At 43.2% G+C, this 14,708-nt stretch overlaps 1 protein-coding gene across 1 annotated transcript in view; it reads right to left on the minus strand.

Moving 5' to 3' along the window:
* GSAP (gamma-secretase activating protein) overlaps positions 1-14,708 on the minus strand; it is a 66,076-nt gene that overhangs the window by 28,691 nt on the left and 22,677 nt on the right. The window contains exons 12-19 of the mRNA XM_074942538.1: positions 13,626-13,711; positions 8,690-8,767; positions 7,538-7,615; positions 6,957-7,049; positions 4,870-5,087; positions 4,465-4,534; positions 3,570-3,652; positions 2,626-2,679 (exon numbers count right to left, since the gene is read on the minus strand). Coding sequence (XP_074798639.1) covers positions 2,626-2,679; positions 3,570-3,652; positions 4,465-4,534; positions 4,870-5,087; positions 6,957-7,049; positions 7,538-7,615; positions 8,690-8,767; positions 13,626-13,711 — 760 coding nt within the window. The remainder of the gene's footprint in view (positions 1-2,625; positions 2,680-3,569; positions 3,653-4,464; positions 4,535-4,869; positions 5,088-6,956; positions 7,050-7,537; positions 7,616-8,689; positions 8,768-13,625; positions 13,712-14,708) is intronic.

Consider the following 14,708-nt stretch of genomic DNA (forward strand, 5'->3'; position numbering starts at 1 on the left):
ATGAGTGAGCATTAATATATTAACTTGTTCAAAGAAACTGATCAGATCTCTATGTAACACAAACGAACATATTCCATGAGCTTACAGTGATGATCCTGGCCTCTCTTGCAACCCTTTGTTCCCAAATATTGTGTTTGTTATCCCTTGGTAGGCTGTTGAATTTAGGATCCATTTTCCTACTACATATGGTGTACCCTCAAATGGGAAGGAATTTCCTGGGAGCACTCAGAAGTTCACAAAGGGCACAGGGCCGTTAAATAGAAAGCTCATCAAGGTCGGGAGACGTCACCTTGTCCATGAAATGCCTCACGCACCTGAGAGACTGCAGAAATAAAGTGCCAGATTCAGTTCTATGTTCTGGTTGCTTTTTCACTCTTGGGCAACAAGAACCACTTGGAACCCCATTAACTGGCCAGTTAAACTGGATTTATGATGGTTTTGTATCATTGGAGCCGTGTAAACAAGCCAGAACAGAGCACTGAATCTGACCCAGGGCATTTGTATTTTAGCCTCACATAAGAGTCAGAGCACTTTGCAGTCAAAAGCAGCAGCAAATAAGCGTCTTCAGTTTAACTTTATCCTTCTCAGTCTGTTTAGGTTTTTAGACACAAGTAGGAAAGGAGTTTCACAATCAAGAAGTGCAACTGCTAAAGACCTTGCTCCCAGAGGCTTGAGATTAAATCTCAGACAAACTAAACAGTCTGCTAATTCTGACCTCAGTGAGCACATGCAGCATATGGTGACCAAAGATCCATCTCAAGACCTGATCTCCCAAGTGTCATCAACTCCCAGTGAAATCAATGGTAAGCAGCTAGGCCCAATTCTCCATTCACCCTGGTGTAAATCAAGAGCAATCCCACTGATGCTAGGAAAATTGGGCCCTTAGAGCCAGTTAAAACTGAAATCTTAAACTAGTTCTGAACACGTGGGGAGTAAGAGCACTTCTGCCTTAAGTGATGCCATTTGACAATATTCTCAAGTTCCTGAGCATGCTATGTCCAGAATACAACTCCCACAAGACACCTCTGCTCACATGCTGGGTTCCCAGCACTTTGAACATCACTCCTGTGTTACTTGTCAGAGTGATTCTCCAAACATTTAGCACAGATCTCACTACTTTATTTATCAGTGTCCTTACAGCCATGTTCTCCCAACTGCCAAGTGCTCTTAACCTTCATAGAAAGTGAAGACTTCAGCTGAAGGGAGTTGTGTGTTTGTGGGGTGGGGTGGCTGGGGGGGAGATGAAGGAATCATCAATCCAGCTTTCATAGCAAATACAGGAACTACAGACAGACAGATTCCCCCACCCCGCCAAAGACTATACCCTGTTCAACTTCTGTATGAGGAGAGATTAAAAAGACTGGAACTGTTCAGCTTGGAAAAGAGACGACTAAGACGGGATATGGTAGAAGTCTATAAAATCATGACTGGTGGGGAGAAGAAAGTGAATAAGGAAGAGTTATTTACCCCTTCACATAACTTGAGAACCAGGGGTCACCCAATGAAATTAATAGGCAACAGGTTTAAAACAAGCAAAAGAAAGTACTACTTCACACAGAGTCAACCTGTGGAACTCGTTGCCAAGGGGTGATGTGAAGGCCAAAACTATAATGGGGTTCAAAAAGGAATTAGATAAATTAATGGAGGACAGGTCCATCAGTGGCTATTAACCAAGAAGGGCAGGGATGCAACCCCATCACTGGGTGTCCCTAGCTTCTGATTGCCAGAAGCTGGGAGTGGACAACAGGAGATGGATCACTCGATGATTGCCCGTTCTGTTCATTCCCTCTGAAGCACTTGGCACTGGCCACTGTCAGAAGGCAGAATCCTGGCCTAGATAGACCATTGGTCTGACCCAGTATAGCCATTCTTATGTTCACCAGGTTCATCTCCTTTTCCATACCCACCTGTACCCATACAATTGGTTTGTTTAGGTGAAACAGCCACTTCTTCTGAACAGCATGGCCAGAGCGATCACAACAATGCAAGTGCAGGGTACCATGGCCAAAATGAAAGGAAAAACCCTGAACTGCTGGTGCTGATGCACATTAGGGATGTAAAATGTTAACCGGTAAGCATTAGTTTTGCCATTTAACCTGCCTTAACCATTAACCCCCGGCCTGCTAGCTGCCCAGCCAGAGCAGACCCAGCTGTGCTGGCTGGATCAGCCCCAGCCGCTTAATTGGTTAACCGTTTAAACAAAATATTTTAATCGTTTAAAGGGTATTTACATCCCTAATGAAAATATAGTGACACCTCCAATGGGCCCAGTGAGAGGGGAGATACATTAGAAATTCCCCATGTCCCCAGTGCAAAGAAACTTCCCCCGTGTTAACTTCAGTCACAGAATGAAGAGGCAAACAAACTGGAAGGCACCCTTGGCAGGAGCCAACATCCTTCCGAAAGAACAGGACAAAATCTTGAGAAACTACAGTGCATTTCTGAGCCAGCAAAATCTGTCTGGAAAATTCATGTTTCTAGCAACCATAAAAGTTACTTAACCTAGAGCAATTCTTTCTTCATCCTTATTTTCAGGTAACATGTGCAGTACAGTAACGTTTATGAGGAAAGTGACAACCCACACCCTTCCTACCAATAGCAACACCTTCATATGTAGGAACTTACCTTTAATTCAGGTAAAGAAATGATGTCTGTTATGCATGTTATTCCGGGGATAATCTATAAACAAAGAGTGGGAAATTAAAACATTAATTTAGTCTAAAAGATACAAACAGATATAGCAGATGATAACATAAAAATCTGAAGATTTCAGATCACTTTGCCCTGGGCAGTAATCTAGCTAACCAAGACAGCACATTCACCTCGGCACAAAAGTAGCATGGAAACTATTTTCTCTCTGTGCTGGGATGAAAAGTGGTCTTGTCTGTCCGGATTAAAGTAGCTTGATAGACCCAGTATACAAGATAAACAGTCTCCAGCCAACACAGTATAAAGTAAATGTGTGTTTGGGGTTTGAAATTTTAAGTAACTACCATTTAAATAAGCTGTCAGCTCACCAGAACTTTTGTTTAGTGTTAATGAGGAAAATCAGACAGTAGGCCTTACTGAAGAAGGCTGAAGACTGGAAAACTTTTGATTGGCTGGTGATTGTGTTATCCATGTGTAGACCTGCCCAATGCTGTTTTCTCTATAAAACTTTCATAATAGTAAGGCTCTCCAGATTGTGTACTTATTGGAAAGAACTGCAGGATCCTAGTGACTAAAATTACTCTGCACCCATTATAAATACACATGGGCACATGATAACTGGTATATTACTACATAAAAACCATAACCAATGTAATCATTCATAACAGTTACATAAATGCAACCTCAGCTGTTATCACCGACATTTCATAAATGCATTTACCAAAAATAAAGATTCCTGAAAACCATGACACATTAAGTCTAGGTAAGATAAAACAGGTAAAAAAAAAACAGACAAGCCACTAGATATTCCAAAAAGAATAAATTTGCTTCCAAAAGCAAACAGGGTTACAACACATTTTAGAAAGAAAAAAAAAACCCTCTCCCAAAGTTGTTAGTGCTCGTAGCAGCTGATTTCTTACCCCATTCCAGTACAGTAGTGATGTATATGGCAAAAGTTTATCCAGTTTGCTAGTCTCTGGACACATTGTCCAGTATAGGGAAGCTGAATGCATTAAAAAAAAAAAAAAAAAAAAAAAAAAGAGAGAGATTTACAGAGACAAGGCTGTTTAAAGGTATAAGTTACCAAGAAAAAGCTTTATAGTCTGGTCCTTTTTTACTCGCCCTTTCCCTCACTAATCTGTCAATTAATTTTTTAGGGACAAATCCTGATGTTGCCACTGCAGCAGCTTCCTTAGCAGTGGAACCTGATATGACTCCACTGCACACAGGGAGGAAAGGAATTCCAGATAGCCATGCAGAGGTGTCGGCTGCTTAGCCTCAGCTCAGCTGGGGTCCCCCAAACAGACACACAGGAGGCAGGGCTCAAATTGTCTGGGCCAGGGGATCTGCTGATATGTGAAAATGTCGCAGGATACACCAGCCATTATGCTGAAGCAACCTTCGTGGAATGGCTCCATGACCTGGCTGAGGCTAAAGGAGAATTACTCCTTCCCTTCTATTCATCTTTCTGGCACACATCCCAGCTATTCAAGCCACCAGGTAGGCAGAGAATTTGGCTCATGAAAGGCCAAAATGGTAACGGATCTCTCTTCCTGCACAACTAGGTAGCTAATCACATTTGTAAAGCTGTACAAATTGCTATAAAACCAGGACTGCAATGTACTTGTCTTCTCAATTAGCAACGGAGTACAGCATTACAACAGCTGAGTCACCCAACCAGGAGTACAACTAAAAAGATGAGCTAGCAGCAGCAGGAGAGTCAGTTTGCAGTTGTGTGGCTTTACCGTCGGATGTCTCCCTTTAAGCAAAAATGTGCAGTGTGTAGTTTAACACGCAATGCAAAAAAACACCTACCAATGATAAATTCCTGTAAGGGGTTAAATGTATAACATGTTGACAGGTTCTCAGAAATCCACTGAATAATCTGTGAAAGTCAAAAAATGGAGAGTTTGTTACAGTTCTGTATTTAAAGCTTGTGTTCAAATGAAAGACTCTGGAACAGTCCAGACCAATGAACCCCTTTCACCTGCTGCTCAGTGCTCAGTCAAACAATATTTTCAGAACGAGAACCATTATACCCATTAGACTGGAAGAATGTTGGGGCCAACCTGGTCAGCTTCTAGGTGCTACCACAATACAAATGTTTGATGATAATAGTGAACATGCCTTTATCTTTGTCCTGTAAGGCACCCAGCACACTCTTTTTCGCACTGAATAAGTAAATGTCCAGAAACATAAGGAATTAAGCTATATTCCCACCTGCATTTCCAAATCTGTTGTATTTCTGACATGTAGAAGAGCACAGTGCAGCGCTGCCAGTCTATCACTGTCCAGTTTGCTGTTCCAGAGGAACTGCATCAAGGAGCACTCATTTATTCTCACAGTAAACGTTCTTCCTGAGCAGCAATCCCAGACGGCAGACTTAAATGGGGACTGGATGGAACTTTTGTGCAGCATGTTGATTCTCGCATCCTCACCTGAAGGGAGTGGGGTTTGAAGGAAGAAAGGTCTTTGAGTGTACATAAGCTCTATTGACCACAGATTTCTCCCCTCTGCCAGGTCCCACAATCTCATGGTCTCCAATGGTGAGAAATAATCTACCCCTCCTGCGTTTTCTCTCCCCTTACCCACTTTAACTTCCCACCCCACCCTACTGGCCTGCTGTTTTCAGAAGTGCTAAGCACCCACAGGTCCCTTTGAAGACCGTGAGAGATGCAAGTGCTCAGCACTTCTGAAAATCAGGCCCTACCTGTCTTTTTCCCTAGCACAGATCACCATTGTGCCTAAGCACTCAGGGCAGGTCTACACTACCGCTTAAGTCAATGTAACTTACGCCGCTCAGAGGTGGGAAAGAGACAGCCCCCCACCCCCGAGTGACGCAAATTACAGCGACATACGCGCTGTCCACACCGGTACTACGTCAGCAGGAGATGTTCTCCCGCCAGCATAGTTTCCACCTCTCATGGAGGTGGAGTAATTAGCCGACAGGAGAGCGCTCTCCCGCCGGCATGCAGCGTCTTCACCAGATGTGCTAGAGCGGCGTAGCTGCACTGGTGCATCTGTGCCAATATAGCACTTCCAGTGCAGACCTGCCCTCAGTCTGAACTGCTTCTTGGCCATTGTTCTTGAAGCTTAAAATGACTGGATGGGATTCATTTAATGACATTCCTTAACTGCCTTCAGATAGCAGCACCCATTCAGTAGTGCAAGCAACTACCTCCACTGCCCAGGACTTCAGTAGCGCACTGAATGCCTTCTGTTTTGGGGAGGGAGAAACAAAGTATCTAACTCTTGCTTGAATTTGAATCACTATTGTAGATGGCCACCATTTTAGTAACAGAGCAGAGTGAGTTAGCCTGCGCCACCCAGAACGACATGCTCACATTGTATTAGGCCATCCAAACAGCAGCATGTGCCAAACTACAAGAACAGGGAGATTCTGCTTTGTAGTACTAAATTTAAATATAACCCAAAATCAAAACTACTTTGCGTATACTGGAACTGATTCACCGCTGAGTTACTCCATTTTTCTGCCAATGTAATTCCAGGCCCACTGCATGAGAAATCACACCCACCCCATGCAGAAAATAAAATAATGCTTCCTACCTACCTCGGGTATTTCCACAGGAAAATATTTATTTACAGTTCCACCTCCAACCAGCTATGAGCTTCTTTTTGACATTGCTGCATATGTCGGAGCTGCACTAGTCCTAGCACCCTACCTTTCTTTTACCCAGTCAGAAAAATGGCCTTCTGTTTTCAAACAAAGGCCTTCTGTTTCCAAAAACAACCCATTTCCTATAAAGTACTGTTATGTGGAAGTGAAATAATGTGCCTTTCAGATGAGACTTCAAAACAAATTACATTACTCTGATCAGGTGAAGGAAATGCAGATTTCCTCTCCTCACTCCACTCGAACATACATACACAAACTCAATTGGAGGAAGGAAACGTAAAATCAAATTTGCATCTCCATGTGAAATTTGAGAACACTGGAGCATCCATAAACATGCATAAGGGGATGGGAAATTATTAAATTGAGGCAGAGAATGCAATTCACTGAATGGTCTTCTTTCATTTCATAACACGCTAACAGTGAGTAACGGATGAAATAAGAAAGTTCATCATTTCTTTTTAAAATTGAGTGTGCTAAAAATACATGTCTTACTCTGCCTGATCCCAATCTTCTAGGCTTTTCAGAGAACAATGTACAGTAATGCAGATGCGAGGCCAATAAAATTAACTGAATTCTCCTCCAAAGGGAGCTGAACATTTTCAAGAGTCTCCACCAAAGCCAACAATAAAAGAGATGCTAAAGACTCCAAAGTACTGAAGTTTTACTGTACCTGTCAGAAACAAATTATAGCACATCAGGTCAGGATGTTGAGTATTGAGAAGGTGTAGAAAATGGCCAGGCAAATAAACAGCCACATAATAGTCTGTTCAAAATAAAAAGAGCCATCAATTTGAGCAACTGTTAAAATATTTACTTTGGGAGGCTGGCATTTATGAATTCTCAGCCCATTTCTCTTTATTGGAGCAGGTTATGTCTAGGAGATATAACAGGAGTTAGTTAATAGCAGTTGCAGTGTTAACACAGGAAATATAGGTGATATGTTCAGGTTTCCAGGGGAGGATGTGAGAGGCTCACGCCACTAAAGAGCACTATGGTAGTTGATCTCCAGAGAAGTCAACTTTAGAGGAAGTTGCTCACTGACAGTATGAGGTATTGCAATATCAGGTGCCAAAAATGGAAGTCAAGTAAGTTGCAAAATGTAGCAAATATCGTAACTTGTGAAGGGATGGGGGGGACCTTTATGTCCCTCTTATGAAGAGGAGAGGGACCACCAAAAGGCTGGAGGTTAACAATTTCTCTCCCTTCTCAAAATGGGGAGAGGAAACAAGAGAAGCTAAATTAGCAACCTACCGAGATTCAAAAAAGCTACTTCCTTCACTTGTGGGTAATCTGTTCTTTGTAGAGCAACTGTAAAGGTTTTGCTGTAACCTGGGAAGACACACATGAAACAGCAGTTATATGCAAAGTATAACTAGAGAGAGAGAATATGGAGCAATGCAAGTCTATCCAAACCACAGAACTTCTGAGATTGTTTGTCTTTACTATGTTATATTTCTGAACAAATCTTCCTCTGCCTGGACTGAAACACTAGTCTCTATTCTTACCAAGAAGCGCTTAGAACTAATGGGTTAATTTTCCAGAGATTATAAAGCCAGAAGGAGCTACTGTGATCATCTAGGCTGACCTTCTGTATAACACAGAACACAGGACTCCCCTGAAGTAATTCCTGTTTGAACTAGAGCATATCTTTTTAGCAAAACAACCAATCTAGATTTAATTGCCAGTGAAGGAAAATCCGCACAACTCTTGGTAAATTGTTCCACTGGTTAATTACCTTCACTGTAAAAAATTTGCACCTTATTTCCAGTCTGAATTTGTGTAGCTTCAACTTCCAGCCATTGGATTTTGTTATACTGTGACTAAAGTCCATTATCAAATTTTTGTTCATTATGTAGCTGCCTATAGGCTGTGATCAAGTCACCTCTTATCCTTCTTGCTAGCTTAATTTATACAGATGGTTTTCAAGGAAGTCAGTGAGAGCTGCACCTATGCCTGTGAAAATCAGGGCTGACCTGCGCCCCTAGACACTCAAGCTAGGAGCTACCAGTTCCATCTCCCACACACAGTGCCTTATTGTCACAGGCACAGGGCTCTGGAGCCCTGTGCAGGTACAACATTTATCATCTGTGGATGCAGCTCCTCCAGGATGGGTGTACCGCCCCCAGCTCTGCCCACTGCACCGCGTGACCAGGGACAGCTACTGATGAGCCTGGTGCCTGCCCCAGCGGGCGAGCCTGGGTGCGGGACGGGGAGCGGTACAGCCACACCAGAGGAGCTGTGGGAGTGGGGTGCTGGCTTTTGGGAGCGGCGGCCCACCAGGCTGCTGCTTTCACTGCTGCAGTTCCCAGCAGAGCCCTGTTTATTTTGTAAGGTATTCTGGTACAAAATGACACACTAAAATAAAGTAAGAAAGAACAATCGAATAAAACAGATTAACTGTACCTTTATGTAAAAAAGAAACGGAGTATGTGACCTCCTTAGGAATATCAGGAGCCTGACTACAACACAGACAAAAACTTCCTAAAAAATAAAAATAAAGAGATTAAAATGAAGGTTGGTTTTGTTATCATACTTGTTCATTGAATAAGACATGTCGGCCTTCGCTGATTCACTTTATATTTCTCAAAAGATGGATACAGGCTGCAGAACCCAATCCTAAAAACTAAGACTGTTTTAGACTAAAGATAACAAAGATGCTTTTTCTTAAACAACTTTCAGGACTATAGAAATATGCATACATCAAGGTAATAGCTTACATAACATTTAGCTAAAGAGGAAGAAGGCAAAAAGGTTGAGTATGAATAATAAGATAGGGAAATGCAGGAGAAAATACACTGTAAAGCAATTTTGGGTTCCGAAGGCTCAGCAAATCCTTCGAATTCAGAGAAACTGCATTATTCAGCTCTTTGCTGTAGAAAACATTCTAGCACTGTCTGAACCACTGACCAGACCACTGTACCTACAGGAAGCCCCAATTTCTGGAGATTATCTATTAAAAGCTGCCAAGACGCAATGCTGTAATTCAACCTCAAGAGATTTCACTTTATTAAAAGTGCCTAGAACTTCTGAGCACAAAGCTGTACTATAGCATTGCACTAGTAATGCTACATATTTGGCTGAGGCATTTAACTTTCAGGAGAGGGGAAGAGAGAGAATTTCCTCTGGCTGAAATTCATGTTTGTTTCCAGCGTGCTGAATAGTTTTGGTAAGTTTGATAGTATTTTGCTTGGATATTTGAGTTACTGAAACATAAATAGATGGGGTGTCCCTGATCATTTGGGGCCTTATGGAACATGCAGAAATTTTTAAAGCAGCGGCATAAGACCACAGCAGGAAGGTTGTGGCTTTTCTGGGCCTCTTTCAGTGCTATTTTCTTGCCATGGTCTCCCCTTCCACACTGCCACTTTCATTTTCACACGCTGGGAAGGACAAAGTGAGCTGTGGAGTACACTGCCCTATAAAGTGCACAGTTTGAACTGAACGTGCAAACTAATGATCTTGTATTCAGATTAATGCATTGGTGCATTTGTATGCAAATGTGACCAGAGAACTGGATGGCTCAGTAGACTGCTAACGGGATACACGTGCTTTCATCTCTCAGAGGTTGGTAGTGAACAAAAGGAGTTGCCATCCAATGGCTTTTCAGTGACTTAGATAAAGGGATATTGGTCTCAGTCCAGTTGCAAGTAGACAGGTACACATTTCACAAGAGCCACCACATCTGACACCACGTTAGCAATCTCAGTCAAGAGGTCAAAGACAGAGTATAAAGTGACACATAAAGTGAACTATTTTCTTGCCTCAGCTGGTGGTTCCTGTACGACTGACACACGTTGGTGGATGGTGTGGAAAACATTGTGTTGCTAGTGGTCAAGTTGCAAATGATACTGTCGTTTTTCTGCTTATCCACAGAACAAGAGAGTTTACACCCCAGCACTGTTCACAAGCAGTAAGTCTCACACAAACCACTGGGCCAAATTCTCTGCAGAAAGTAATGGCATAAATGAACCCAGCTCCACTGAAGTCAGTGGAAGTGCAGTCATTACATTGGAGAGTTTGGCCCAATTGCTTTTGAAGTGTGATCAGCAGGTTGTACATTCAGATATTTGATAAACTCTCCTCTTTCTTCTTCAGAAACAAAGAGGGAGAAGAGGAGAAAATGTGGAGGGGGGCAGGGAAGAAGGAAAGCCAGAAACAAAAAGGAAGAGTTTAAAAATATAGTTCTGCTCATGCAACTCCATGATAAGATTTTAGGACATACAAGAGTCAGGAAATAGCAACTATAAACTCTGAGACTTGGCAACTATACATTAGGACAATGAAATTACCATCGAAGGAGTCATGCAATTCCATATATGCATAAAGTTACATTTCCTAGGAAACTAACTTTAATTTCTTGACTTTTGTTCATGTAGAATCTCAACCACAATGTTGCATTAAGATACCTCCTGCAGCATCAGAACATCTCCCAATTCAAACACAATGTGTCACTGTACATAAATGGCTTGCACCTATCCTGTTTACAGACTCAATGCACAACACAGCCAAAGGAGACTCATCGATATGCTAGCTAACAGTGAAGCAGAGGAGGAGATGGGTCTTTTATTCCACCTTATTGTCTATGTTTCTGAAAGATCAATAAGCTAAATTGAAAATAAAAATCTCCAAGTTATAAAAAAACCAACAACCTCTAATCACACAAAGTTCCTGCGACCATACCAATGGTTAAATAACCATTAACGCTGTTCGGAAAACAAAAAGTTAATTCTCAGACTTGGTTGATCTCCGCTAATTTGTGAGCGGGGTTTTTTGGGGTCTAGTGACATTCTATCTTGTTAGTGCTGGCTATGAGTAACAGGGCTACTTTTCTTCTGCTACGGAAGTTTGAGAGAGGAAAAGCGGCTTCATTCACTGTTGAGACAGGCTATGGTCACTAGCAGTTTTTTATTAAATTGGAAATTGCCTAGAATATTCCATTTGAAATTGTGCCAGTTCTTTACTGGAAACAGTTTAAAACAGAACGAATAAGAGCCCTACTATTAATGGTTTGTAGCCTCTGAAGTATGCTAAGCACTTCACAGAAGACACATTTCCTTCCCCAAAGAGTTCACAAAGTAAATTTTAGATGAGTGAGACACAAACAGCAGAGAGGAGGTGAGGTGATAAAAAAAATGAGGTTACAGCAATAGGATCTTGCAGTGCTCAGTTTATGCACGTGCACGTAGGGCATGTCTACACTATAAACTTACGTCAACCTATGTTAGGTCGACTTACAGCCACCGCAGTAATTACCACAGTGGTTCATGTCCGCTCAGCCTTTCTTCTGTCGATGGTGCCCGTCCTCACCAAGAGCGCTTCCACCGACTTAAAGGGGGAATGACAGAGCCAGGACTCTCAACTCTGGGTGCAGCTCCCCGCCAGTAGCCCAGCTCCCCTCCCCCCGTCTTGGCTCCCTGCTCCCCGCTAGGAACAGGGCAGCTGCATTGGACTTCTTGGCTTTCTGCGGGGAGCACGGCAGCCAACCGGACCTCAGACGCGGAGCACCCCACCGGCAGCCCAACTGCCCTCGCGCCCAGGCTCTTGGCTCCCCACTGGGAGCACAGCTGCACCCAGTGGGGAGCTCTGTGCCTGGAGTCAGGTCAGCTGCCCTGTTCCCAGCAGGAAGCCAAGATGCCCAGTGCAGCTGCCCCATTCCTGGTGGGGAGCGGGAGCCTGGGAGGGGGGCAGCCCGCTCCCAGTAGGGAGATGCGCCTGGAGTCTGGGCGGCTGTGGTGCTCCTAGCGGGGAGCCAAGAGCCTGGGTGGCAGCCCAGATCGTAGTGGGGAGCCAGAACCCTGGAGGAGCCCAGGCAGCAGCCTGAGCTGGGAACCTGGGTAGCACCGTGGCTTGGAGCAGAGACCAGACAGCAGCCCAGCTTGGGAGCCAGCGTTCTTGTCAATTTCACAGCTCCGCGGAACGAGAATGCCAGCCAATAGCTGTAAGCAACAGCGTCTACAGGGACACTGCGTTGCCTGAACCACACTGACACAAGCCCTACACCTCTCGCGGAGGTGGAGTTATGATGTTGGTGTAGTACGGCACTTACAGAGGCGAGAGCAAGGCTGCAGCGTGCACACTGACATAATTAGCTGCCTTACCTCAGCCTAACTCTATAGTGTAGGCCAGGCTGCTGTGGTAGCACAGGTGTCCACTCCAGTTGTGTTGTTAGATCCTGGGCTGCTCCTGGGGATGCCCAGGTAGCATCTGCAGTCAAGAGCATTTTTCTATGCACATCTGGTAGAGAAGGTGAGATCATTCTCTCTGATGCAGATTTTGCAACAATTATCCAGGCCTTTGTCAGCTTAATATTCGCTTGCGATAATGTACTTACATGGGGCTACACCTTGAGACCGGTTGGAAACTGAAGGTCGTGCAGAATGCTGCTGTCTGCTTATTAAGAGAAGTTTCACCTTGGATGTGCATTACATCTCTGCCCAGGGATCTGCTCTAGCTGCCAGTAAGTTTCTGGGAGCAGTCTGAGGTGTTGGTGCTACTGTATAAACCTAGATGGTCTGGGACTCGGTTACTTCAGAGAGAACGTGTCTCTCTGTGTCCTACGGCAGGAGGTGAGATCGGCAGAGATTCTTGAGCGGGCACCACCTCCGAATGAATAGCAGGAAGCTTGACTTGGAGTCTGCTAGAGCCAGGCACACTGACAAACCCACCACTTTTCCTAGGCTTTGGGGGTTGATGGGGAAAGCTAAGACTTTGAGGGACTTCATGGATACTTATGCCCAATCCTTTTAAATGTATAGGATGAGTGCCCAGAGAATACGATGGGCATCTAGAGGATTTTATAAATCTAAAGAAATGTAAGTGTCTCACAAGGTATTCCTGCACTTGTTTTTTTTACCCTTGAAGACAGGTTTCACATAATGACTGAAGGCAGTAGTGAGCATAAGAATGCGGGCTTCACCCCAGTCCTCATCTGTGGACTCCACAGATCAGCATAATTGGTAGGCTCGGCTCAACAGACTCTGAGGACTGAATAACACTGCTGACAGATCTGAAGAAGTCTGCATTAGAAGTCTGATCCAAAAGATCAGTGAAGCAAACAGAAAGATTCCCACTGACTTTGATAAGCTTTGGATCAGGCACTATGTGCCTGGCTCAAGATAGGTTAGTTACTCCAGACCTTCCATGGTCATTAGATTAAAAATCACTACAGCTACAATTTCCTGCAAGATCTGCTATGAGTACTATACATCAGGAAAAGTTAAGCCATAAACATATAACAATGGGCTCCTAAAACTTCTTAGTAATTAGTTACACTACTAGACGTCAGTGTAGTAATCTGTAACATATGATCATCAGAAGACTGTTTTTCATTATTAATTACCTGTTTTACTGGTAAAAACTTGCAGATTCAGAGATCTAGGTTCCATCTCTTGGTCTTGAGAGTAATCGTATCCAAAATTCACAAATCTAGAAGTAAATAGAGACCATTTCTTCATCCACAATGATTTTTAAAGAGTACACTGAACCCATGAAAGGTCACAAGGGAAATATAAGAATTAGATTATTATTAAACATTCCATAAGAAAGTTTAATTAAACAACAACAACTGATCAGTCTGTTTCTGTTAGTTTACTCTTAGGGTTGGGATTGCAATCTAAATGCAGCAATTGCTTCATAACCATATTTAAAAAGGGGACATCCCATATGCCTGCAAGTTATTTCTTCACTGCACCATACTGCTTAATCCCACACGAGCTGAACCAAAGTGAAGGAAAATTGTGCTGGAGGGTCTCAATTTATTCACTCACCATATCTGAAAGGTCAAAAGGTTTGGAGCCCAAATCTACCACATGCCAAGTAGCACCTTACTCTGTGAGTAGTCACACTGATTGCAATGGGAATAGTCACAAAATAAGGGAAGGGGGCAGCAGAGCTGGGCTAATTTCATTGGTGTTACCAGTTCTGCATTTTGGTTCTTTTTCAGATTCTAATGTTAGCTGTAGTTTTCACAGATCTTGGAAAAATCTAATATGGCATAAGTGTTAATTATTAGCTACAATCTATCAATAGTAAATTATGCACTAAATCATTTTTTTTTAAATGGTCCTCCTCCAGACATATTTCTCAACCTTTCCACAAAGATTCAGATGAGTTTTAGCAATTGTGAAGTTGGTTTTCTTCAGTACTATATCATAACTGTACTGGTCCTGTAAGGTAGACTCCATGGCCAGCACTGCCAAGCTCCAGCTTTCTACTTAGTACTGAAGCATGCTGGGAGTGCTAGCTGGGGGGGACAGTTTGGAACTGTAAGCTACCACTGCAAGGCATGCTAGGAAAGAGAAAGGGTATATAAATAGCTATCATCCCTCATAACAGGAAGAGATGGAAACAAAAGAGGAGCTGTTGGTCTGCCCAATTACCAGTCTGGAGCTGAGCCCAGTAGCTGGAAAAGGAATCCCAGAAA

This window comes from Natator depressus, chromosome 1 (genome assembly GCF_965152275.1).
Source record: "Natator depressus isolate rNatDep1 chromosome 1, rNatDep2.hap1, whole genome shotgun sequence".
Classification (NCBI taxonomy): domain Eukaryota; kingdom Metazoa; phylum Chordata; order Testudines; family Cheloniidae; genus Natator; species Natator depressus.